The 27,593-nt window shown below is 42.0% G+C and overlaps 1 protein-coding gene across 2 annotated transcripts in view; it reads right to left on the reverse strand.

Moving 5' to 3' along the window:
• The window catches only part of tenm1 (teneurin transmembrane protein 1), a 265,666-nt gene that overhangs the window by 85,730 nt on the left and 152,343 nt on the right, over positions 1–27,593 (reverse strand). For both annotated transcript variants that reach the window (XM_017419725.2, XM_025006695.2), the window contains exons 15-21: positions 20,980–21,214; positions 19,608–19,727; positions 17,409–17,670; positions 15,741–16,026; positions 4,798–4,941; positions 3,766–4,018; positions 3,009–3,029 (exon numbers count right to left, since the gene is read on the reverse strand). In XM_017419725.2, coding sequence (XP_017275214.1) covers positions 3,009–3,029; positions 3,766–4,018; positions 4,798–4,941; positions 15,741–16,026; positions 17,409–17,670; positions 19,608–19,727; positions 20,980–21,214 — 1,321 coding nt within the window. The remainder of the gene's footprint in view (positions 1–3,008; positions 3,030–3,765; positions 4,019–4,797; positions 4,942–15,740; positions 16,027–17,408; positions 17,671–19,607; positions 19,728–20,979; positions 21,215–27,593) is intronic.

The following is a 27,593-nucleotide window of genomic DNA, read 5'->3' on the forward strand; positions in this document are numbered from 1 at the left end:
AAAAAAAAAAAAAAAAACGAAGCGGAAGCAGGAACTAAAAGAGAAACCTCCAGGGAAAGGAAGAAAGAGAATCCAAAGTGCCTTGAGAAGAATCCAGTTCATACAGCGAAAAACCAGTGATTCCACACTTTCTGTTCTCTTGTACCGCAACGCAATTACCTGACTTAAACCTCCACGCACAAACTTCTGAACGCGTCACCTGAATTTAGCTCAGGCTGGATCAACATTTGACTCATAATTTTATGGATATAATCAGAAAAAGACTTTAGACTAAGATCATCTTCTTCTAGAGTTAAAAATAACCTTAAGAGAAATGTCCCGAGATGTCACGCTTATGGTGTGTGTTTGTGATTGACTTTCAGCTACCAGCACATTAAATTTCAGCTCAACATCTGTAAAACTGACTGGGTTACAACCACTTTTTGTTACTCTTCAGCTTGGTTGGCTGTGGCAGCCAATTTAAATCAGGCCGACTCCAAAAGTTAATCAGTTGTAGACGTGCATCCAACGATTAATTTCTGCAAGTTTCATTAAAATGTGTCCAATTGTTCATGAGATATTATGCTAACAGACCCCTCCACACACACACACACAAATAAACCAGGGCACAAAAGACGAAGGTGCACAATAACAACAGATTTATGAACGCATTAAAACAGACATATTCACACACTTAATCAAAACACTGTTAATGCAAAATACGCAGTAAAAACTTTTTATATTCGCCTTTTTAAAATATTTACAGTGGAGCCTTTCTTTCAGAGCCAAAAGCAGCGTACTCCATTTTATTGGATCAAGAATAATAAAAGCCTTTTGCGCTGATTTAGAAAACATACGAAGCGTGACTAAGTTACCACGGTCTGACCGACTGGTGTTTAAAAGGTTAATATGTTGCGAGGCCATTTAATGCTTTATATACAAATAATAAAATTTTAAAATCTGCTTTTATTAGGAAGCCAGCGCAGGGATCTTAAAACAGGAATAGTATGTTAAAATTTCCTAATACCTGTGAGAATACGAACAGCACAGTTAGTTTTATTAACTATTTGGCGATATGGTTGATGTGACTTTTAAAATTCAGATCGTCTAATAATATATGTCTTACAGGAGGATTTAGATTCCTGATGCAGAGAGCTGAGAAAAGAACTGAAGACTTAAGCTTACATTATATGAAAAAGTTCCAATTCAAAGTTCAACGGCAAGTTCTTAATTCCCCGGGATGAAAAGCACTCATACAGCTATAAAACATATGCTCAAATCTTTAAATGTAATGTTCCACTCAAAGACTATAAGCAATTAATATCTTACCTGTTGTAGATAGCGCTTTGAACAACTTGAGTTTGGAGAAACAAACTTTAATTCTGATTGGACTGATGAGCTGACAGTTAATTGAGACCAGAGCTTTCCACTGCCATTATTATTACATTACACGGTTATTGTGGCAGAAATATGATGACATTCCTAATGGAAGAGTCCCAAGCTGCACTAAAAGTGCTACAACTAGCTGCTGCTGCTGCTAGCACTACTTGTGTTTGACAATAACCATGCAATTCTATGTGAAGAGCCATGTAACGCAAAATAAAATAAATTACAAATCAGCCTTCAAATGAACCCTTAATGAAAGTTTGGAGATCAGAATTGTTTTTAGATGACAGCAAACCAGTTTGGTTTTAACCTTGCCAGGACCAGTCATTAGCTCGTCACTTTAAGATATTAATTGTTCATAACGGTTCCGCGGAAATATCTGTACTATCGCTTTAAATGCACATTCCAACTGAACATCTGTTTTGCCAAATCCACCATTTCTTCGATCAGAATTAAACAATCTGTTTGAGTTTCTTTTAAGCTTTTTAATTTTTAGTTGGTTTTTTTTGCAGGAAACATCTGTTCCGAGTGCTTCACGGAACTTTATTTCTCGCACTCTAAGCTGTCTGTTTCAGCCATTTTGAAGCGCCTCCACAGTCGATGCCTTACTCTCTTGCTGCCGTATCATTTTCAGTCAGACGTTAAAGAGCTAACTGTTCAACTTCCTCCGCCTGCGTGCCGTAGCCGCTGCAGATAAATCAATTTGCAGGTTGCTTAAACGAAGAGTAATTTGGATTTTCTCGACTTACTTAAGCGGCATCTCAGTCTTTTCTATTTATCTCCTGGCAACTGCTGGTGGTGGATGTTGAGAATCAATGTCTTAAGCTTTCGAGAAGGGAAATTATACTCCAGTTTGCATGTTTATATTCCCGCAGACATGTGTGTGGACATATGCGCGCGCTGTCCCGCAAACAGCCAGTTCGGTTATCATATTTAAGTGGCCTGAAACTTTAGCAGGGTAGGCAATATCTTGAAAAAGACCTCCGTGTTTTGAAATGGGATCTTTCCAACACACAAACAGAGAGAAGCACACAAATGCACACAATTGGCTCGATAAAACCCATGATAGTGGTGCCCTTGCAGACGGAAACACACACACACGCACAGACAAAACCCAACACACACACAGACAAAACCCTATAACATCTGTCTAATCTTCTGTCAAACACGGTGCACGGAGCCCACACCACCATCAAGCTTGAGGCCAGGGATGATGGTGAAACCATTTCCCAACCTCGTGCTTTTATTTGGGCTCAGAAAGCGAGTGAACCGACGCACCCTCCAAACAGACTTTTAGTAATCCTCTAAAAAAAAAAAAAAAAAAAGAAATCCTTGACATTTTGGCTGATTTCCAGTGTACAAATTTAATACGGCCTGGTGGAATTTTAAATGAGGATTTGATAGATCTGACTGCAGAGGGGAGAATATGTGTGCAGACTCTGGCTGCGGTGTGTGGAGGATTTGTCAGGAAGTCAGGTCAATGCAATTTGCAGCAAACAAACCCAGTTAAAAAGCTGTGAGGCATTTTCCAACAAGTCCTGTTTTGTCTCCTGATACCGACTTCATTGTGTGTGTGTGTGTGTGTGTGTGTGTGTGTGTGTTTGTGCATTTCTATAAAGAAGTTGTTAATGAGGAGTTCTCACCTGTGTCGGGTGTCCCGGTTCCTGATAATATGCCATTAATGGGTGTTTGAAAAGAAGAGAAGAGAAGGTAACAATTATTTATGATGCTAACAAGAATTGTTCAAAATTTCATACAAATGAGTCAGTTTTCGTCTCATAAAACGGGATTAGGTTTGATTCACATGGCTGTATTGCGCCACATTAAATATTAACCTAAACAGGAAGCTTTTGGCATCCCATCCCCAGGAGGATGGGGAGAGGGGGGAAGTATCAAATAGAGACGCAGTGAAACCAGAAATATTAGTCAGAGGTACAATAATGATAGCAAATGAGAGAGTAAAGTTACATAAGGAGAACACTCCACAGGACAAATGACTGTGCAATCCCATCGAGATTCTACGCTTGAGAAAATACAGAAATAGAGAATGTAGTGCCTGCAGCGCAGTAGGCGATATCATCATAATCCACAGAAAAAAAAGTGTCTTTGTTTCACAGAAAAGCTTCTCTCACATCCTAAAGAGGTAGATTAGGGCCTGTGATGTGTGAACCTCACACGCTCTGCCTTTGCATAAAGACAAACTTCAGAGCAGTGCACCGAGATCAAACAGATCGCTGCTGCAGATGGTGCTGAGCACAGCTAGTGCAACATCAGCCCGGCTAATTGTAGTAGTGGAAAACGGCAAAAACAAAAACAACAACAAAAAAAGATCATCTGCTTCCAAATATCTCGTCGTGCAACGATGCAGAATCTTTCACCCGACGAGCTCCGGGCACTCACTTGAGTTCCAGTATGGTCCTGGTGTAGCCGTCGGGGTGGACCCTGCGGAGGAAGTTGAAGTCTCCAACGTAGAGAGATCCATCAGGGCCGCTGGCCAGCGCCACGGGGGCGAACAGCATCATGTCCCGCGCCGCGCCGCTGCAGCTCGAGCCGCAGGGCACGCTGCGATAGAAGCCGTTCCCCATGACGGTGCTGATGACAGGGGGCTGCTGGGACAGGAAGAGGTTTTCTCCATTCCCCTTATGAAGGATTCCTGGGAAACGAGAAGTGCGGTAAATCTTTAAAAGCCCACAGAACATGTTGTCTCAGCCAGTGATATGACATCCCTCTGTTTTCGCCAAAGTTTAGCTATTCTGGTTGTATTAAGTGATAGATTTTCCTTTTTGGGCTGTCTGAAATGCTCGTACTGGGTTTACATGACAGTGAAAGGTGAAGTCAGAAACGTGAAACCCTGAACGTGAAAAAATGGAAACGGAAACGGTGACCTGTGCCTCGTAAGCGTCAGGGAAAAAACGGAAAGCTTGTCGATGACTGTTTTCTGGGGTTGACGGTGGCCTGGAAGGGAACAAAATCCCCATTCTGCCAGCGCAACAAAACCAAAGACCACTTCATTGTACCCCTAGCATCTCCTGAGGCTTATATTGTAATATTAGTTTCTTAACCACCTTTCATGTTTTTATTGATTATGTAAGATTTAATTAGTGTCTGCCTATTTATTAGAAGCCAACTTTAGATATTCAAGCTACCAATACTTCATCTAAATTAGGTGTTTGTGTCATGAACTGGACTCAGTATCATTGTGCTACTTTATGGACACAACAAAACATTTATCACGCAAGTCAAAATATAGTTCCCATGTGAGGACAAGTATCTATCTATCTATCTATCTATCTATCTATCTATCTATCTATCTATCTACATTTAAAAATGTAAGAATTCATTTTTGTGCTTGTTAAAAGTGCAACAAACCCAACACGGGCCAACAGAGGAAGTGTACAGTATTCGTTGAGTGGCGTGGAGCGTTGTCCTCACCGCTCCGTATGTTGAGGGCGTGGTGTTTGTCCAGGGACCATCCTCCGAGGCTGGAGGGCACCAGCTCAAACCCATGCATCAGGGCGGTCCTCTTTTCCCAGTGGACGACGCCGGGACACGACTCGTACTCGTATCCCACCGACACTGAAAGGAAAACAGACACACAGACACACGGTAAGGCTTCGCTGACGGGAACTTTGTGCTACAGACTGATTGGCTTTGGAGTAACGAAGGGGGAAAAAACGACCACAGGAAGTGGTGTTTTTGTAAAAAAAAAAAAAAAAACCTTTCCCCACCCATTTCTTACAACTCTCCAAAGCGTATTGTACTGAGAGCAACAGATGAAAGAAGACCTCATCAGTGTGTGTTTTTCAGACAGATCAGTGAGAAGCTGAGGCGTAATCAGGAGGAGTCCATCTTCATGAAGGAGCCCTAGAATTAGCTGCTTGGCCTCTTCAGTCTAATGATACGCTGCGTAGCTTCTCACTACAACTAACAAATAACAGCCTCTTCCTTCCTTTCTTTCTTTTTTTTGTTGGCTTGGCAGGAGTCACCATGTCTTAGCAGTAATTTACCACTTGAAATGTGTTGCAAGGCACCAGGTGACAAAGCTGTAGGAGAACTCCAGACACGCTGACGCACAAAAGTCCAGTGCCATTCTTCGACGGGGGCGTCTAACCCTTTTTAACACGTGGGCCAAAACCCTGGAGCTGAAAGTACTTGCAGGCCACAAAAATGTGAATTTTTGATTAAAAAAGTCACACGAACATTTACCTTGAAAAGGAAAAACCCTCAGCTGCTCTGATTTTTCTGTCTTTATTGGTTTTTGTTTTGTTTGTTTTCTTGTGCTTGGAAGCGGACATTTTAATCTCAAAATGTAAAGCGAGTCACTTTTCTTCAAAAACAGTCACTGAAAAGCCGTCATGTGGTCTGCCTGTGGACGCCTGACAGGACAAATTTTGTTCCCTCACAGTTTGAGTCCCACCTGAGAGAGTTTTTGGCCCGTTCCAAAAGGGCGGTCAGAGTGTGCAGCTGGCAGTCATTAAAACCGATTCGTATGAGGTTAGGTTTGAAGGGACACTAGTAAGAGCGGTCCCTAATGGCGTCCAATTTCCCAACAATTTATTCAACAGAAGAAGGTTGCTTTATTTAGCCAAATTTTATGAATGGGTACCCAAAAGGCTACTTTTTGGTGACAGTCTGTAAAGGTTCTTGGTCCTTTTTTTTTAATCACGAAATTGAAATAAATAAATAAACACGGCTGTTTAAAGCTAGGGTTGCATAACATTGCACACTTAAATAAAAGTGTTTCATCTGATTTTCAGTTAAATTAAAATATCCCCCTTAAAATCAAAAAGTGTCCATCTGCATCAACTTCGAAAGCCAAAATGTTCTTATTCTTAAATCGCATTCGGGGCAGCGCAAAAATCACTGCGAGGGCTGTGAATGGCCCGCGGGTCGCACTTTGGACACCTCTGTTTTACAACATGTGACCGGACACAGATAACACACCGACAAAGGCTAAAAACACACACAAGCACAAACCCGTTGCCACGGACGGTGGGGGATCCTAAACTTACCAATACCACATCATTAAAACACAAGCAGATCTGACGGTTACATCTTACCGAGGCGTGACGCAGTCGTGTTCATTCACACTCGGCTCCGTGGATGAAAACTGCATCGTTTTACGGCATTTGTAGTTCCTGATCTCTATATGATTTCATTATGTTCTAAGAAGGACATCCGTACGCACGGACTGGGATGTGTCAGGCTGATAAGGACAGCGGGTGTCACGCGCTGACTTGGAAGCCGATTTGCGTTCGGATCACGAGCTGCAGCATGAATAAATATCTCCTGTCTGGTTGATAATGTTATCATCAGAAGTTCGCCCACTGCATGAACCTGTGTCCGTCGCTAGCAGTTTTGTAATAAATCACCAGAAAGCACGAACGTGGTTTTCCGCCTTATCGTTGCAGGACAAATCCTCCACATTCCCAAACTGTTTTGAAAAGTTTTAGCACTAAATGAGGAATAAGAGGGGCGGGAGGGGGGGACTCAAGTTAGTGGACTCGATCTAAATAAGTTCATTCAGCTTTTTAATGTTTTACTTGATTAAAAGAAGCTAATCAGCTGTACCAAATATTTCACAGGAATGTTCTGAGAATGAACATGAGAGTTCAGAAGTCTGGTGAATATAAAACCCTCCACTCATTTTTTAAAGAAGCAGTCAGGACATCAAAAGGTTTTTAAAAACCTAATTGACATTGCTCCTCAATATGAATAAAAAACAGATCCAAAGCTAGGAAGAAAAACTAGCTGGATAACTGAGTTGATCGTACTTATTTATGGCTGCTTTAATAAAACATCTAATCACTGATTGGATTCAGCAGGTGGAGCAGTTTCATCATCTGATTGTCTGCCTGTTAGCAAAATATCCACCAAACACATTTCATCAAAACCCTCAATGTAATAATTGGATTTAGATGTACAACTGATTAGGTTTTGGAGTTAACCCATTTCAAGATGGCCTCCACATCTCATTGACCTTAACCAACACAAAAATGACTAGATCACGGTCAATTAAACCAATAATGAGCTAAACTTTGGTGTGGCAGTAGCTGGGAGTCACCCCAAACACATACGTTAAGCACTAACTGATTGCACACGTCTTTGTTCAAAACTCTGGCGTTAACCGTTGAAGTCAATCCTGTCTGTCTGTTAGCAAAATATCTCATGAACCCGTGAGCGGATTTTAATGAAACTCTCAGAAGATAATTATTGGGTAAACAGCTACAAATGATTCAATTTCGGAGCCTACCCTTTTTAAGATGGCCGCCACATCTAATCGAAATTAGAAAACACAAAAGTGACTATAACTCAGTCAGTTTTGCAGATATTGAGCTGAGATTTGGTGTGAAAGTAGCTGAGTCATCTCCGACACAAACCCAGGGTGCTAACAGATTGGGCGAGATCTTTATTTAAACCTTTGGTGCGCAAAGTGGTGGGTGACATGCATTCCTTCAAGAAATGCTTGTTTCACATGCATTGATTTTTAAATTTAGTGAAGATGAAGAATGCCATCTAATGATCTTCTGAAGCAGACAAATTCTGGCATTTAGTGTGAGATCCCAATAACAATCAGGTCTGTGTGGTTGTGCTCAACAGTAAACCATCTGGCACGTCAGGTTAGCTGTCCAACATGCTGCTCTGAAGTCTCCGGTGGGTGTCCGACTGTCAAGCCCGTCAAACCATTTAAGTGACCCTTTATGTTTGACGGACGGAGGCCCTGTCATCCTGGAAGAGAAGAATCCCATCAGGACAGAGATGTTCCATCGTTTGCAGCGACTCTTCCCACAGAGCAGGGTTCTGCAGCTCGCGGCTCTTCAGTAGCTCCGCAGCAGCTCTTTGAACTTTGACCAAAAATAACATTGAAATAATTGTTCTTGATTTTCACAACATTACCAGAAAAGGGTAATTTCAGCAATTTTCCTGCCCAATTATTTTTTTTTTTTTTTTGGCAGATACTGTGTGTGAATGAAACTAATAACACAAAGACTGAAACATGCTGGTAGCTTGTTAGCCTGTTAGCCACTGTAGTGACCCAGCCACACAGTCTGATCTTTCTCTCTAATCTACATTTTTTCAATACTTTTAAGTCAAGCTGTCCAAAAAAAAAAAAAAGCAAATTCCAGTTTTGTAGACTCAGAGTCTTTAAAACAATGTGTTTGGAAATGTGTGACAAGATAAAACAATATAATTTAAGGTTGAGGTAAAAGAATGTCTTTAAAATATATATCTATTAAAGTATATCAATAAGACGTGCGACCTGTCCAGGGTGTCCCCCGCCTCTCGCACAGTGACGGCTGGAGACAGACACCAGCTCCCCGCGACCCGGGATGGAAAAGCGGGTAAAGAAAATGGATGCATATATCGATAAGTCACAATTAGATATCCACTTAAACTATTTGCTAAGTGTGCGGCATGGCGATGCAGTGGTTAGAGCTGTCGCCTCACAGCGAGAAGGGCGCAGGTTCGTCTCCTGGTCTTTCTGGGTGGAGCTTACATGTTTACCCCGTGGGTGTGTGGCTTCTCTGCGGGTACGTCAGCTTTCCGCTCACGGATCAAAACCGCGCATCTTAGGTTCACTGCCGAATGGAAAATTGTCCTCAGATGTGAGTGAATGGTTGTCTCTTGTTTTGTCTCTACATGTCCCTGCGATGAACCTGTCCAGGGTGTCCCCCCGTCTCTCGCACAGTGACGGCTAGAGACAGGCAACAGCTCCCGTGAGACCCGGAAAGGAAAAAGTGGGTCAAGGAAATTGGATGGATGGATATATGCTAAGTGGAATGTCTGATAATTTTTCCACAAATAAAAAGGACCCACATAGTAGCTCAATGTTTTAATTTGATCCAAGGTGGTACAGGCTTTAAAATATTTCCCCTCCTTTTTACACAGGTATTTGCTTTTGTTCTAATATGTAAAAACACCAACGACCTATTATAGATTTTTACCATTAAAATATAATAAACAATATATTTTTAATACATAATAAAGTTATCTTTATTTCAAGCTTCCAGTGCAGGCGTCCCCGCCCCCACAGCCCAGAAATGACCCCCCTTACAGTGACCTAGAAGTGGCCTGTGGACCACCAGTTGATGATCACAGTTTTAGCACATTTTGCTACTTTGGAGATATTTTATTTTAGTGAGCAAAGGCGCAGAAGTGGCTCTTTTGATTGGAAAGGTCGCAGATTCCTGCCACAGAGGAGCAGGCCAAAACAAAGCAGCCTACAATACAACATCCCCAAACTGTTCGGGGTTTTCCTTTTCCAGTTGTCACCATTACATCACCTTTGTAAAAAATAATAAGCTACTTGATCTCACATTCAGCTAAGGGATGGTTTAATATTTTATTGAGTTGATTTTAAGGAGCGCTGCAGAATGGAACTGTAGGTGCCTCAAACCGTTACCTTAATCACATTTTTTTTTTTCTTTAAAGATGATTTAAGTCTGCTTAAATGAAAGTAATGATACGCTTAAGAGCGCCCGAAGCTTGACACATCCGACACAAAAAGCTGCGAAGGAGCAGTTGTCGCTGTCAATCACTGTTGGCGCTGATCTCTCTTAACTTGCTTCACTGTAGAGCCACGAGTCTGTGTGAACTGATGGGAGCTTGAGGGGAAACCAGGCAGCCAAGTCAGCATAAAGACCAGCGGAGACGGTGGAATGCATAAGTGGAGCTGCTCCGATTATGCACGGGCCCGGGAGATTCTCTTACACCGAGAGAAACTCTCTGCAGACACACAGCGCCAACTTAAATCTCCACTCAGAGCGTGCAATCGATAAGGTGATTGGTGAGAGAAAAAATAATGGGTCCTCTGGAACACGGTGGATTTTTCAGGGAGAAAAAGAGAAACCTTATACTTCTAAGAGGGGGGGAGAAAAAAAAAAAAAAAAGTTCTCAGTCCAGGAAATATCTTTAAAGGTTGCTCAAAAGGTCCATTTGTTTCAATTTTGTGTGTCTCGAAGCTGAGCTCCGGTTGTTTCTGAAGGACAGAAACAGAACCGAAAGGCAAAAAGTAAGGCTTTTAGTGATGCTCAACTTAACAGGTTCTACAAAAAAAAAATAATAAAAAAAAGAAAAAGAAACACTTTCTTTACAATATAAATGAAAGACCTAGCATTCCTTAAAGGAACGCATACTGTCAAACCTTGAAAACAACATTATATGCAAGGTCACGCTACAATGCAATGTCTTATTGAATCTTTTAACGCTTGGAGAATGGGATGTGCTCTCAGCTACTACCACATCAAATTTTAGCTCAATGTCTGTAAAACGAACCGAGGATAGACATTTTTGTGTTGGTTAAGGCCTCTTAGCTGTGGCGGCCATCTTGACTCCAGAAGTTAATCAGTTTAGATGTACGTCCGAAACCTGTTCAGTGGAGATATTTTGCTAACAAACAAACAGGGTTGACTCCAACAGTTGATGTCAGGGTTTTTAAAGAAAGATGCCATGCAGTGTGTTGCCCTCTGTATGTTTTGGAGACAGTGATCAGCTACTACCACACTAAATCTGAACCCAACATCTGTAAAACTGACAGACGTTTTTGCGTTTGCTAAGAGCCGATCAGTTGTCGACGTCCGTCTAATTATCAGTTTCTGAACGCGCCATTAAAATCTGTTCAGTGATTTTTGAGATTTAGATCTCTCGGTACAAAGGCACGGACACAAACATCACCAGATGCCCTAAATTGTGACGCATTGTGCCCTTAAAAGTCACTTTGCATCATCCTTGAGGCGATCTCCTCCTTGTGAAAACTGAGCGGAAAACACATCGTCCTGTTTAAAATAAAATACAATCAAACTGACTCCATTTAAGCAACAAGACTTTTCGAGGACAAAACGGGCGAAGCAATCTCAAAGGGAAAGTCTCTGTGTTTTCGTAAAAAAAAAATAAAAAATAGCTCCACAACCTAATATCGTTGTAGCTATATTACAAGAAAGGAACCAGCACACGAAGACACACTCGCTCACAAACAATCCGCGTGCACACCGTAGTCCATAAACGCACATTCAATATCTCACAGGTGAAAGCTTTCATTCTCCGCTGCTGGAGCCTCGGGCGATGTGTTCACCCCAGCAAACAGAGCATGATCTCCTTCTCTCCCTCCTCTCTCTCCTGCTCCTTCTCCTTCTCAGGCAATCTGCGAGCACACGGGTGTGCGTGCGTGCACGTGCGGCGGTCGGCGTGCACGCGCTCGTGTCTGTGCGACTGAGATCCGGTGTGTCGCTGTGCCAACAGAGCACGAGGAAGTACATCAGGAGAAAACACGGGTTAGAGAGGAGGAAACAATGGAGGGCAGAGGAAAACAGGGGCGAGGCAACGCGGGAGATCAGACGGGAGGGAGGAAATAACAAAGCAAGGAGGGGAGGGGAGGGGAGTCCGGGACGGCGGCGGCGGCGGCGGGGCCGCGAGAGGTGGCGGGAGATACGGGAACAGGGTAAAGAGGGCGAAGTGGTTTAGCAAGGCAGGGGGGGAAAACTAATAATAATACGGAAAAGGAACGTTTGAGTTGTGAAAAGGTGAGAGATCGGCGAGAGGTGGGGCAGATGAAATGCAGCTCCGACAGATAAGAGGAGGAGAGGCTGGATCGGGAGGGGGAGGGCAGCCGTGGTGAGATGCAATCTCTGTAGAGAGACCCTACACTGGAGTGGTCAAAGCCGCCTCGAAACCTGATGTCAGTACTTATAGAAAGCTCTCTCCTGCAGCTGCAGATGTTTGTCTACAAGCCCCGCAGACATGCAGACACAGATAATGGAAATACAGCGCCTTAAATGTTAAAGCTTTACTGCGTCCCGCTGCTGTTTTGGAGAAAAAAAAAAAAAAAAAAGGAAAAAGTATGGATGAACAAATAAAACGGGAAACGATCTTTAATGGGGATATCCAGAGTTTCCCCTCATAAAAAATGGAACAAAAAAAAGGTATTTTTCTTAAAATGCCATAGCTTACAATAATTTAGCTTAAGAGGGAAACAAACGGATCTTGATCTATTCTAACGAGAATGAGTCAAGTCCCCCGGACGAGCTCTTTGCTGAAACGTTTCGTCTTTTATCCAAAAGACTTCTTCAGTCTGAGCAGCCTTATCAGCTGCACCTTCGCCAAATCGACCAGCTGCTGGTGACACCCAAAATAAGTTGTTCACACGCCAAAGAAGGAGCGTCAGCCTCATCAACGATCGGTTGCAGACTGATGGTCCTCCTTTCGCACGTGAACAACTAGTTATTGATTATTGAGCGTGTATCAGGACATCTTGATCTATTATTTGCATCACAAGCCGATAATGTATTTTCCTATATTCTGTGCATTCAAACGCTGGAGCAACGCATTTCCTAACAGTGGATGTCAAAGTCTGCATACGTGGCTGATTTAATGGGATTCAAACTGACAGACGTGAAAATATAACATTTATTATAACAGCTATCTCTGCTTTTCATAAGCAGGGGAGCCATATTGGATATTGAGGTCAGAGAACTTCAGCTTTCCCAGTCAAATCCTCACTATTAATTATTTTCATCCGATAATGACTGCTGTTTTTATTTCTTTGCAACAGCTAACGCTAAATATGCTATAGTCAATTTTTTTAAAATTTAACAGGATTTTTGTAAATTTTCACTAGACCCCCGTTTGATATTTCACAACCCACAACGGGGTCTGAACCCCAGCTTTGGAAAATCGCTGTTTTAGTTGATATTTTCCGACTTGGAAATCAGAAATTTCAACATCTGAGTCAACTGAATGCACCACGATGAATTTGTAATAATGCGAAACACAAAGAACTAAGGTAGAACAATGTGATTTTGTAAACAGACACATTCTAAACATATCTGAGGGAAGATTTAAACCTAGTTAACCACATTTATCCAAATGAGGGCTAATGTTAGTAACCATTTCATGATTTAAGACTAGCCACTGTTTCCTATTTTTGTTTTCAAAATGAGCATGTTCACATTGTTGCAGTGAATATGGTCTTTATGTTTAATTTACCACGAGTCTTGCACTAAAAATGCCTTAACTGATGGAACAAATTGTTGCAGGTATATCTGATCCCTAATTCTGATCACCGAGGATCTAATTTTTCACCAGCTCAGTGGATCGATGACCAAAGATGGAGGTAGCAGAAAGAGTGAAGCTCACCTGTGGGCGTAGCTTCAACTTTGTTATCCTTTCAAAATAAAACCGCGTATCCATTCTTTTAAACTTTCCACGCAGCTACCTATGTTTTGTTTTCTGCGTACATTTCTCTCATAAACAGCGTTTAGACTTATTCCGAATCACCCTGCCACTGCAGATGACATGCTTTAGAGCCAGCTTCTCAAATAAAAAGATTTCGAGCTTTCGCGTCCTTCCGCTCCTCCCTCTCACTACCGTACGGCGCCGGTCCTGGGTACCGTTCACGCTAAAGGTGTGGGAGCGACGGTGCGGAATCTAAACTGCAATCTTCACCCTTTTGAACAATTGACTCATCATCACATCTATTAAACCCTCTAAAATCGCTCGTGATAATATAATTATAGGGGGGCAGTTCCTCGCGTTCTTATAATTCTGCCATTGTCGAGCCAACAATAAGGGAACCAAACCAAATACTGCGTTAATTATTAATCATCAGCCAAGTGCACGACTGTCCTTCAACAACCGGTTGATTACTTACTGAATGGTCAATCAGTTAGACAATGACGTTCAATCAGGGGTTTTTATGCAAACCACAAAACTCAAACTGTACTCTCGCAGACCTCACAGTTAATCAGAGATCTGCCGTCGGTGCGTTTGAGTGGTGTGCTCATCACACTCGATCGGTTCGTTCGGGATCTGCAACTGGAGCAAAACGACCCCTCCTGTTGCAATAAACAAGAGGAAACGCCTCCAGTTTTTCAAAATAAAAAAAAAAAAAAATGAATGAATGCACTTCAGCTCGTGGCTGAAATGGAGAGGTTGTGGTTTTGTGATAAATCTTGGGCTGCAACTACTTCTTGGAGAACAACAGCTGGTTGACATTTGTCGAGAGATTGCAAAAGAGAATGAAAGCAAAAAAAAAAAAAAAAAGCCCCCTGTAGCAACACTTTTGTGTATTTTTAGATGTGAAGAAAAAAAAAAGGAGAGCTCTAAAGGTCACATATTTTAAACTTCGAGACAGAGCCACACAACTTTCTTCGATGCTAAGCTACGCTAATCTGCTCCTGCTCTCTGCCCTCCAAAAAAAAAAACAACCAAAGCACAGATTTTATTGACTTACATTTAAATATGTTTGCATAATATGACAATAGTGAGTTTAGGTTTGTTAAATTTTTTAGCCTTGTTGGTGATATGCATATATTTTAGGACTGACTCAATGTCTTTAACTTTTTGAACTCACTTTAAACCAGTGAACCTTTAGTAAATGATGTTTCTGATGCTTCATCCGTACAATAAGATGCATTTTTATATCACTGAAGTGTCTGATTCGTGTAGTGTGATGCCAAAAAAAATCTGACATTTGACCCGCCCAAATAAAATAAACGGGACTTTTGCCTTAACAAGCTGTTAACAAACCCCAGATATATCAAATTACAGAACATTAATTGCATCTTTTTGAAAGAAAATCATAAAATTGTGTCTTTTTTATTAAAAAGTAGGTTTTTTGATTGAAAAAATAAATAAAATCAGCATCACTTCCATTATATTGTATAAATCTATTTTTCCCTCTATTTTTTCCCCCCCATTCCAGATTTTATGATGTAACATTTTTTCCCAGCTACAACAGTTTTGCCATATGGTGGATTATTTGAATTTTAATTAAAGAAATCGAAAAAAAAAATAAATCCGATATTCTGTGAATATTGACAAATTTCAACAAATACTCAGCAAATGATGGTTAAGTCCAACAAAACATTCAGTGGTTTAGTAAAAAGTTTAAAGTAAAAAAAAAAAATCTGCCAGTAACGAACTTATGAATAAAAAATTTCCAGACGATTTGTAAAATAAAACTTCCTGCAGTGTTTGTTTCATCTCAAAAACAAAGAGTCCTTCTGTGCTATTCCAGACGAACCATTTCCCAAAACTCAGAAGTGCAGGAAACAGTCATAAATCTGCTTTTATTACTTTGAACGTATTAATGTTGTTTTCACTGACAGAATTAATAAATGGATAGTCTCCCTCAGTTTGTTATTCCAGAGCTCGATTTTAGATGTTTTACTTTTTTTTGTTTTTTTTAATCCCTGATATTACTTGTTTGGTTCGATGTGTACCTTCAGTCCACAGATGACGGGGAAATGAGAGGGTAGAAATGTTTCCGAGCAATTCTAAAGGTGCAGATTACATCACCCATCAGCAGACGCCGCCCGTTTCTGTTATTTTCCTAAATAACAACGGGGCTCACTTATAGCGTTTCCTATTCCACCTACCAGTTGCGTGTGTGAGGCCCCACACCTCCTGGCCGTACACGTCCGTCTTGTTCCACACCAGCTTGTGGACCAGGCCGGGCCCGGCGGGATACCACCGCTGGTACAGCCTCCCCTGGACGGACGTGCGGACGTGCACCTTGGACAGGCCGCCCAGCGGGGAGACGGGGGACGACGGGGAGGGAGGGGTGAGGAGGATCCGCAGCAGGGAGAAGTAGCCGGCGGCGCGGGTGCTCAAGTAGTTCAGCTTCACAAAAGCTCCCGGGATGGAAACTTCTTCCTGGATCGCCTGGGGAGAGCGAGACGGGGAAAATACGGGCGACGAGGAGGGAGCGTGAATGTGAAATGAGCGGCGGAAAGAGATTAATATGAGAAAGGTGTTTCATCATGACTTTTTATTTGTAAAACGAGCGGCTGCAATAAGAGTTATTGGCAGGTTTATGGAAAAAGGAGCCGCGGCGAGGAACTGTGGAGCAAGTAAGCAAAAATGATTCATGTTTTTAAACTTTTTTTTCCCTAGCTGATCAGTTAAATTAAGTGTCCACAGCCTTCTGTTGGAGGGCTATAAAAGAAAATTTGTTGTTTTTTTTTTGAAAATATAGAAAGTTTATTATTACATCCTAAAACAAGAAGCAAATAAAAATGATGTTCGTGACAACGACTGAGACGGAACAAGCTGCTTCTATTTCGATTCACGAGTACAACATAAAGGAACACTGACTGCTTTCCTTTCAATCATTTTTTTTTCCCCTTTCCTTTCCTTTCCTGGCTGCTTCTTTATCCCGAGGTGTTGTTTATTGACGGGATAAAATGTTCCTTCGTTTGTTTTCCGTGTCTCGTCTTACAAATCTCACCCGATTCTCCCACATTAGATAGAAATCTGAAGAACTTGTAAAGTGATGGTGGAAATGAACGGGAGAGCAAGAAAAATCAATTTCCTCTGCCAAAGAAAATGACAGCCCATGGCACACATTAAACATTTGTCTATTTTATGGGTAAATCTGGAGGGTTAGGTTTGTTCGGTCTTAACAATAAAAGAGACAAAATCTTCCGACTGACACTTTGGAGAGTTGGAGTCTGACCTCCACGGTTGACTTTCAGACACCCGATTTGCTTCTGTGGTGGGGAAGTATATCAATGTAGCACACATTTGCATTTTTCTTCCATTTGCATGATGCAAATATGAAATGAGCTAAATTTGCAAAAAAATCCTGTGGGGCCAGGCGGGTTTCCTGCTCAGCTGTTACAAATCACATCCAGGAGTTATTTTTACTGATTTCCTTCTACACACAGCAAAAGAGTCACGGCTGACTTGTCCCTGTGTCACCACGTGTTTTTGCTTTATAGTAAAGAGTCACACACAGTGGCAGACTAAACACAATGAAATGTAAATTTCAGAAGGTGGTACTGAATTGTCTTTGGAGATGATGAGCCACCACTCCAAATCAGGTGAGATTTGGAGTGAAAGGTCCTGATTAATACTGAAAGCACTGGTATGAAAATATATTTATACATGCAAATTCCCCCTAGGACGCACTGCAATAACTTTATTATTCATTTCTGTTTGATTTATTTATTAGGCGTGTTGGGAAACGGAGTTTGAGCACAGCACCGACACCGCACAGCCTGCACAGTTCCAGACTCTTATTTACCTATAAAAATGAGTCGTACCTGTAGCTCGGGCACAGCCGGCCCCTTCTCTGCACATGACCCTGTGTATCTGGGAAGCGGGTAAGGCAGAACCAGCGGATAGGGGCTCAGAACACTCCGGATGTCGCATTTGGGAGGCGGAGCTTCCTCTGTGGTCATGGTCACCTGATCCAGAACCAGGAAGTTGTTGCTCGGCGTCCATACGGTGCGGGTTTGGGAGAGGAAGGGCGGCCGCTGGAACATGAGGGTCACGGACATCGCACCGAAGGTCACCAAGTCAAAACTGGAAATAAAAGAGAGCCGGGGGGGGCAGAGTGAGCAAGAAAAGCCGAGGAGAATCAGTAATGCAAATTAACTTCCTGACCAAAAACAAAAAAGAAGGTAAGCACTCAGACGGAGCAGTGGAATAAAACTGAAAGTGTTGAAAGGTCGTGTGACTGTGCTGCAGAGATGACGATATCAGATAAAATGGATGACAGAGCTGGCAGTATGGATATACTGCTGGTGCCTCACCCCCCTTCAGACCTGGATGCAAATGGGGGATTCAGTGTAGAACAAAGTGTTGCAACTCTCTGTCGTGATCCGGAAGATCGTCCAAGCTGATCCCACACATGTGCCATGAAGGAAAGTCTGGGGGAACCTGGTAGGCCGCGGGACAACCTCAACAAGATGCAGGCGGTGTCGCAACCGGATTATTATATAAATCAATATGTGAAGTAAATCTTTTTAAGCCAAAGTAAGCATGTGTTACGAATAATTTATCAGGTACGCACACAAAAAAAAAAACATTTATGCAGTGAAAGCATGAACAGTATGGTTTTCTGTGGAAAGCCAAGAGTCTGTTCACAGTCCAGAGAAGTGTATGTGTGATCTGAACCAGATGTCCTAATGAGGGAACGTGTTCAAACTCACGTCCATATTTAGACCTGACTTGAGAAACATCCTCTCTGTACGAGTGTGTGTGTATAGGAGTTGGATAACAAACTATGTGTGACGTAAGCTCAAGATATAAATACTGCCTTGATTAACACATTATTTTGTGCTTTACTGTCCAGAATGACTGTGTAAATAATTGTTGTCATCTGTGTCATTTTTTATGATGGAGAAAAGGCTTTTTTAGCAGTTTAGTGGGGGGGGGTAGCTTGTTCAAGGCAAGGGTGCTGTCTCAGGAGGGGTAAGACATGGATGCAGGATGTCACTGATCTATGACCATCAGGGTCCCCTAAATAACTTACCAGAGATGACCTGAAGTCAGATCCTTTGGCTCCCCAAATCATGACAGTGTATGTATTTTTTCTGTTTACATATGTAGTTTTATGTAATTTCCAATTATACTTTGTTGGAATGAACATTTGGCTGCTATGCATGAAATGAGCTACACCAAAAACGTTTGACTTGAGTAAGGCTGATATATTTTTCCACAACACTCGAAAAATTGGTCCTCTCCCTTCTACAATGCCATAAGTGCAAACAGTGGTCATCAGTGGTAATGCATGACACAACGTCCTTCCTCATCAGTCCATGCCTTCCAGTTACAGCGCCATTTTAAACGCAGCCATCTTGGCTTTGGTGTTAATGACTGTCTATGCATGGGGTGGTGAACCAGTACTCCGGCTGATGCCACTCGCCGAGACACAGTGTGGGACGACACATGGTGTTTTAAAAAGTCCAATACCTGTGCCCAGATGGCAGGCGCAGCTGTCGTAGGGTTCTGTAATGACTAGAGTGTGAGTGTACTACAATGTGAGGATCCCCTCTTGGTGCGGTCTGTTCTGGGTGACCGAAACCGTTACAACTTATTCGAGTGCTCTCACGTACCCATTGGTACCCACATCAGGCCCCTGTGACATCTACACTCTTCATATGACAGCAATTACATGATACAACCACATGGCCTCCAGTAAACCCACAATGTGACCACTACCAAACTCAGAGTTTCTTTAACGCCGTCTAGTGTGTCTACGAGGCACTCTCTAAGAGGCACTCACTGTTTTGACTGAATGTCAGATGCTCTAGCAACCTCCTGATAACACTGTCACTCCATTTATGCCCTCTGGTGCCCCTTCCAGACGTGCCAGCTCTTTACAAATCAAATTATTTGCGTTCCCACCGCCGGTCTGCATGTGGACCAGATTACACCCAAATCAGTCCTTCTGAGTGCTTACCTTGTTTTTTTTTTGTCAGTGAGTGTGATTGTGTATTTTCTCCTTTGTTTTCTACCTTCCATCCTGCCTACTGATTGTGTACCCATACTCAGGATGCTGTGGGAAGGTGATGTTGACTCCAACCAGAGGAGAGCCATCCTGCAGCACAACGCTGCCTCGAATCACAGCCACCCGACTGTCAAAACAAAGACAGGGAGTTGAAAGATAAAACAAAAATATGGAGATAAACAGAGAGCGATGACAGGTTCACAATGCCGAAGAACATAATCATTGTTTGAAGAAAGCGGCATATTGTCATGCACCAGCCAAATGACCTTGTGTGTGGAAAAAAAAAAAAAAGCTGCTGCATTTATTCTGCTTAGAACAATTCCCTTCTTTAGCACAAAGAAATCTGCCAGAGATTGCCTGGATAGAGGCCATAAATATAGCCTCATCCACAGTAAAACCTCTCAACACCTTGTCATATAAAAACTAAACTTTAATGTCTGCTTCGTATTACCCGAGGCAGTGCAAAAAATATGCTTTTCAAATAGACTTTTACCTCACAAAGATAAACATATTGTGTGAAAAACTACCAGTTAAATCTGGAATAGCTGGTTCACTGGTCAAATGAAGACAGAATTAGACACGGGAGCCATGCACGCGCACACACACACGCACACACTCATTGATGGGGTAATATCTATTACTCTGGAAAATGGCTAAATGAAGAATGGTGAGGTTTCTGTGGGTGACTGCATCGCCCTGTTTGTTACTCCCATCCTGAAAGCTGCCATCGATTTATCCTCTGGGAAAAACAAAAAACAGCAGCAACAAAAAAAAAACAAAAAAAAAACAGCCACATAATTAATTTATTTGTTTATTCTACAAGAGAGGCGAGGGGGGAGAAAAAAAAATGCACTTTGCCATTTTTCAGAGAGGCATCACCTCTTGTCTTCCCCAACCAAACACTTTCTGGGTCATCATGATGCAAGGGAGATGGGTCTTTTTGTTGCTAGATGGCACCGAGGGGGGCACTGAGAAATGCATGGCGACACATCCACAATGGGTGTGAGGGAACGGCGCGTTAAGCATTAATACGTCGCGAGCAAAAACTTTGTAGTTGTACTTTGACAATGATAGCGGCGGACAGAACAATGCACCGCCTGAGTCTCCAGAGTAACACGGATCACCGGGGCGTATGCAAAGGCACGTGAACACATGAAAAAGCCTCGTTCGCGTACGCATATTCATTAAACAAATAATGGGAGAATGAATGTTTTCTTTTATTTATTGTTACTGATGCTACAATTCATGTCTTTCAGCGTGCTAAGACAAGTCAAGGACAGAGGCAGAGAAAAACAAATACATAAAAGGCTTCTCTTGCACTCACACACACACACACACACACAGAGCCCCACACACACAAAGAGTAAACAAGTGCATACCTGGTATCAAAGGGCACGTCTCCAGGGAGAGTGTGTGTGGCCGCCTTGCCAAGTAGAAAGCGTATGCGGCGGTAGAAGCTGTGTGTGTGCGTGCTGGTGAATGCAGACGGCGTGATGGGGGACTGCGGGCTCTGCTGCAGCAGGGCCAGCGGGTCGGCGGAACCGTGACACAGGGGGTCGGAGCCGCAGCTCAGCTGCTCGCAGCAGTCTGGATCTACGCAGTCTGTCAATCCATCTAGAAAAAAGAAAAAAAAGTAAGTAAAACAACCCATACGTGTTTATATCAAATGTATGCACTGCTGACCAGTAACTCAACGGGAGCCGTGAAATCTAAATAACAAGCCGCGCATTAATCATGGTTATTACAGGGAAGCTCATTATGGGTCATCAGCTGGCAATTACAGCTTTTTAATGCTATAAATACGCCTCGAATCGGCGGCGTTACTTGAACGCGATCCATAAAAGTCTGGCGTAAACAATGAGCCGCAGACACAAACCGAGGCGGACAGGTAATAGGAGCCGGGCTGGCATTCATGGTTCCTATTCCGAGCCCGTTTCAGAAAAAAAAAAAAAAAAAAAGCCAGGAAACAGTGCTGACATTTAAATGCATCTGACCACAGAGCAGAGAGCTAAAGGGCAACAATATTCTATTATAACCTCGTCCTACAAAGATAGCGTACTACAATGGGTAATTTCCATGAGAGTCACTGTTTGAACTCAAAGGCGAGCGAGTAATTGAATTTCAAATATCATTGTCATTAAAGGAATACACAAAGATTGCAGTTCATTAATAAGATGCAGTTATGCACAAAGAAGTGCGTTTTTTAAAAAACCCAGACTATATGCAGTACTTTATAAATATGTATGTGCATGTGATGTCACTGCCTTTAGGTGCAGAGTAAACTTCTTTTTTTATTTAAAAGGAAGCTTAATGCATATCTTCTTCTTTCACATCTAGGTGGAATAATTGAAACTCTCTCTTCAAAGTTCCTCCCTACACTCTGATTACTAGAGATAGCATCTTTCCATCTCTGTCTATCTGAGGAGACAAAAAAGACTTGCTGCAGGAGGGAGGCTATGAGAGCCGACCGTATATCTGCCAATTAGGGGAGAAGGCTGAATTGTGTGGCACAAAAATATGGTATTTGAAAAGCTGCACACACACACACACACACACACACACACACACACACACACAGGTGGAAGCAGGGAGAGAGATGTCTAAATAGTCTCCATGAGGCTTTGTCAGTGAGTTTCTTTTTAAAAAAAAAAAAAACAAAACCTTTAATAAGTACAAAACTGAGTGTTTTGATCCAGTCAGAGAAATTTGAAGAAGTTTATCAAAAGTCAGACACCAATTTAATGCACACAATGTTAAATTTATACCGGCTTATCACCCATTTTACAGTGATATAGATGCATACGAGCTCATTTTGTGTATTTCTGACGTACAGTTTTGCTCCTAAATGTTATCCGGGACGATCCAGTGGGTTGCAAGTGTACTCCCCCAACCCCCATCCCCATCCGGGCATTATTTCTGATTTTGTTGCCATCCATCTGTTCTTCCTCTCTGACCGTGTTTGCCTCAAGCCGAACACCTCTCATCATTATGACGGAAAGCGTCCCCGCGGCACGGTGCTGCCACCACCATGCTTCACTGTGGCGCGAGGCTCTAGGTCTGAACCAAACACGATGTTGTCCTCGATGGTCAAAAAAGTACAGTTTTAAATGGTCCGCCCTTAAAAGCAACCTTCTTAATATTTCATAGAGTTTTTCATTCATCCACTCATCCAGTGCTTTCACTTATATATGTTTTTACACGCTGTTTACAGCACTTTTGTATTCTCACTCATACATTGATAAACATGTTTATGGGGGTGCAGAGTCTTGCCCAAAGAGGCTTTGAGACACGCTCTGATCTCTGCACAAGAACCACTCAGCTCCATCAGGGTTATCTTTGGCCTCTTGGTTTTGGTGACCTTGACCGGTCTTTTGAGTTTTGATGGACGACCCTCTCCTGTCAGGCAGGTTTGCGGCGGGGTTGTTTTTTGAAATATGCTTCCTGATAATTGGATTTAATGATGCTCTGTGGGAGGTTCGGGGCTTTCTAACCCGACCCCGATGTGTACTCGTCTGCAACTTTGCTTCTGATCTGCGTGGAGAGTTCCTTGGTCTTCATGCTGTCTCTTTATCGGCGGTAGCTCGCACACACTTAGAGGTGCTGCACTGGAAGCTATCAGAACAGGTGTATGTGTATTTGAATCGTTTGTCCACAGGTGAATCTTAATTCACTAATTATGTGGCTTCTGAAGGTAAAGGTTGGGGCTTCAAAGCAGAACAAACATATGATGCACACGCCACTTTTCAGATTTCAACTGTATTTTTTTTATTATTGTAGATTCATTTAAAACATTTTTTCCTTATTCAACTTTAATTTTGAGTATTTTGCACAGGTCCATTACTTAAAATCGAATTTAAAATCCATTTAATTTCCAGATCAAGGCAACAAAACAAAACAGAGAGACTACTACTTTTGCACCTCATTGTATGCAGGTATATTTGAAAAGAACTGTAATTTATGCATGATTATGCATAATTCATGCATAATCAATTGTCAACAATAGTTACTTGATAATTCTATTAAATCCCATCATGAAAAAAAATCTCTCTTCAAATCAACATCTGCACTTTCCATCAGCCAAAATGTACTTCAAAATCTCAGCTGTCAGTGCAAATATATTATCACGCATCACCTGTGTATTTTATAACATTAAGTTGTATCTCAGAATGCCTTTCTGCACGCTGTGCCTTAAGTATTTAAAGCCTCTTGTTTGGCTTCCATCTGTTCCCCACCTAAACATCTGCTTTAGCCCCTCGTTCACAGAGACCACACGCATATTTCAGCTGAGATCAACACATGTTTATCAAACGGGGTAAGGCCTGCTATTTTGTATTGCGCTTGTGTACAACAAGGTGACTCATGGAAGGAAATAAAAATACTGTTTAATGCAGCAGAGCCGGGAGCATCCTGTTTTCTGCTCCGAGTATGGATCGAGCTCCATTTGAGCCTGATTTTATTCCAAGTTCTGACAGGATTATATAAACAGAATGATACAGAATAACAGATCCTGCCGGCTAGCACCGACTAAAAATTTATGACCAAAAAGAAAAAAATAAATAAATAAATAAAAAATCAAATGCTTTGGGAATTTGGTTTTTCGAAGGTAAAAAAAAAAAAAAAGAAGAAAGAGAGCAGAAAAACAGAGAGCTTCAACGTCGATGTAAAACTGATGCAGCAGTGTGAACCCATGGGGGTCATTATTCGTCTCATTTTCCTGCCATTTCATGTTTAAATATCACCCGTCTGAGTTTGTGAATGCCAACCTTTGCTCTGCATAAAGTGGCATTCACATTTGCCATTTGCAAATCTGTTTATAAACAGTGTTCGCAGCGATGTTCATGAATGATGTTCTTACGTACAGCTCGGCTTGAAACAGCATGACTTATGAGCTAAATCTGGCCTGACAAAGTTCCTGCTGAAGCACAGAAGACGTTAACTCAACTCTTTGTAAGATGTGTTGTATTCATCGAGGGTGTAACAGTTCACCTCACAAAAAAAAAAAAAAAAAATGCCAAAAGCTTCTTTTTGAAAACTCATTTTAAACGGACAATAACGCTCCCAAAAGCAGAGACACAAAAACAAACCCCTCTTGCCAGTGGGGGAGGCTCGGAGGTAGCAGGTCATGTACAGCAAAGTAGGATTTGTCAGCATCGCAATAAAATAAAAAAGCCATAGGGTTCAGTCTTACTCGTCCATCTGAACTGTAAACAATGTTTCACAGGTCGCGGGTCAAACAGAAACTTTGGTTAATCTTAAAAAATGATTACAAAAAGGAGTGTTTAGAATGCGACCTAGACTTGATACAAAGTAAAAGCAAACACACAACTGTACGATGTAAAAATAACAAAATGAATAAATGTTAAAAACCTTAAACCTGGATTTTCAGCGAGGTGAGGGTAAATGTGTTGTTCATACATAGTTGGAAATGTTTAAACTGTTTACAGGGAGTCAGAGGGAGTTTCAGTGCGTGCAATTTATGACCCTTTGGGCTTTCCGTACAGCCACCTCTCTTTCCTTTTTCCCACCATGGGATTTCTGGAAACTTGATCATTTAAAACAAACAAGCTGATCGCTAAGCTCTTGTGTTTCTTTTGAATGAGCAGTTCTTGCTTTGCTTTGGTGTGGAGTGCTTTAGACCGTACCTTCCTCTACTCTTTGTCTGCCAAGGCAGTTAGCAAAAAAAGCAATAAAGAAATTCATGTTTATGATGGCATGTGACAAACATGCTACGCCTGATCACAGATCGGTATGAATACATATACCATTACATCACTGTTAAATACTGGGAGTAGGCTAAAAGATGTTAGATTGTTGTCTTTGGTAAAAGAACAGAGCCAAACTCAACCACGCCTCGAATCACCCGACAAGCCTTGCCATACACAATTCATCAACTAAACTATCTCTTTTCTTTAAATCCTGTTGCTCACCAGGCTGTTAGTGACAGAATTCCAAAGGAGGTTAAAAAGTGTCTCAATTTTTTCACAAGGGCTCCCAGTTTACTCGCTTTTGTGTCACTGAATAGGTTTGAAAAATCTGAGCCAAACACTTTCTCTCAAACCAGTCGCAGAAACAACGCAGGAATTTGGAACCCTTCCCAATTGAGTTTCAGTGGGTCCAAAAGTGTGGGAAATGTGAGACAACTTTGGGAACCCATGACACTAAATATTGTGACTGATTGGAAACAAAAACAAGAATAAACTGCCATCAAACTGAGACATTATTCAGACACTGAAACGCCACAAAAAGAGTTGCAATCTATTTGCAGGCATGTGCGCATGCAAACATGCCGTAAGTTCTAATTCAGTGCGATTCTGATGGGAAATTTGCACATTTTCTCTCAACTTTTGTGTCTCCAACTAGTCGCCAGGCGTCACAGCCCAGTGAGATGCAGGCCTAACTTCCTTATCCCTTCTCATCACACTCATTCAGTTTAAATTATTTTATTTCATACAGAGCCAATTCACAACCGCAGTCATCTCTACGTGCTATCCAATTCAAATCCAATTTCATTCTGTCCAGTTTCATCAAATTCATTCCAACACAGGATCCAATTACAATCCAATCCGTCATCCCTCTTTATTGCTCATTCTTACCTACACTTTCTGATACTTCTTCACGACTTTTCCTCCCTGTTTCCTATTTTCCGTTGGTCCAGGTACCAAAGCTGATCAGGACCTCAAGCCAGCTGGGATTGGACACCACTCCCAACCTGTAGTTCCTAACCACCAAATCTCCGACTCATCTGATGAGCCTCATTCATCAAACCCATCCGTAACCTCATCCTTCCCTTTGTCTCTGATTAAACCACTAATCTCGCATTGTTCGGGTCGGCTCCTTGCTAGTCAGTGACATTTAGTGGAGAAATGTCATTTCAGCAGTGAAAAAAAAACTGCACAGCATATGATTGCGCAACTGAATCAACATGTAATACAATGAAAAGAAGACCAAAAAAAACTAAAGAACACAATCCATTAACTCAACAAAGACAGGTAACTAAAACCCGCCAACCCCTCTGACAGCGCAGAAACTCCTGCCATGAATCGTTTTCGATACTCAGCTCCTGTTTTACAGTCCGGAAGGCATGTTTTCTTGCATGCCTCTGTGGTTGTAATCCAGAATAAGGACCTGTGACTCATGTTTTAGCAGCCATCAACACTGACACTTTAGAGTGCCGGCTGAGTCAGTCACGCAGCTTTGGTAAACAATGTGCAGGAAAAAAAAAAAGAAAAGATTACTTTGTAGCTATCAGAAGCCTGCGCCAACAGAAAACTGTGTTTGAGGCTTCCTGCTGCTGCAGATCCAAACACCTCTCGACAAAAATATGGAACCACACACACACACACACACACAGACACACACACATACATACACAAACCTAACAAGCTTTCCTTGCAAACAAAGGCAACACTACCTTGTTTGCAGTGATGGATTACAGCTCCACCTTAACAGTCACGTCTGTAATGGATATTTGATGGAGTTTCAAAGAGAATGGGGCAAAGTTGAAAGCAGTGTAATATCGCGCTAAATAAAAATCGGTCATGTCTTGGAGAAGCGCTGTAGATGGGACTGAAATGGCCTGGAAATTATTGTAATACCACAGTACATGGCTGAGACAGACACAACCCCTCCTTCTGGCTACGAGACACTTCACAACCAAAAGACCTCAAATCTTTTTCTCTATTTAGGCTTGAGAAAATTTCTCTGAGTGCCTTTTATCCTTGCAGGTGGTATGCATATCAGACATTTAGCTGGGATAGGAAGAAAAGCAGCCGTACACACAAACACTTGCACAAATGAAGACCCACACACGCACAAATACATATTCATTATACTGTAATAATAGGCAGCAGGACTCTACAGGAGTCACAGCAGGACTGGGCCAACACGGCGCGATGAAGAGGAGGAATTATCAGGAAGATTTTTTAGCTGAGATGAGAATTAATGGAACGGAAGGGACAATGTGCCAAAAGAGAGAGAGAGAGAGAGAGAGGGC

Source organism: Kryptolebias marmoratus, linkage group LG9 (assembly GCF_001649575.2).
Source record: "Kryptolebias marmoratus isolate JLee-2015 linkage group LG9, ASM164957v2, whole genome shotgun sequence".
Taxonomy (NCBI): Eukaryota; Metazoa; Chordata; class Actinopteri; order Cyprinodontiformes; family Rivulidae; genus Kryptolebias; species Kryptolebias marmoratus.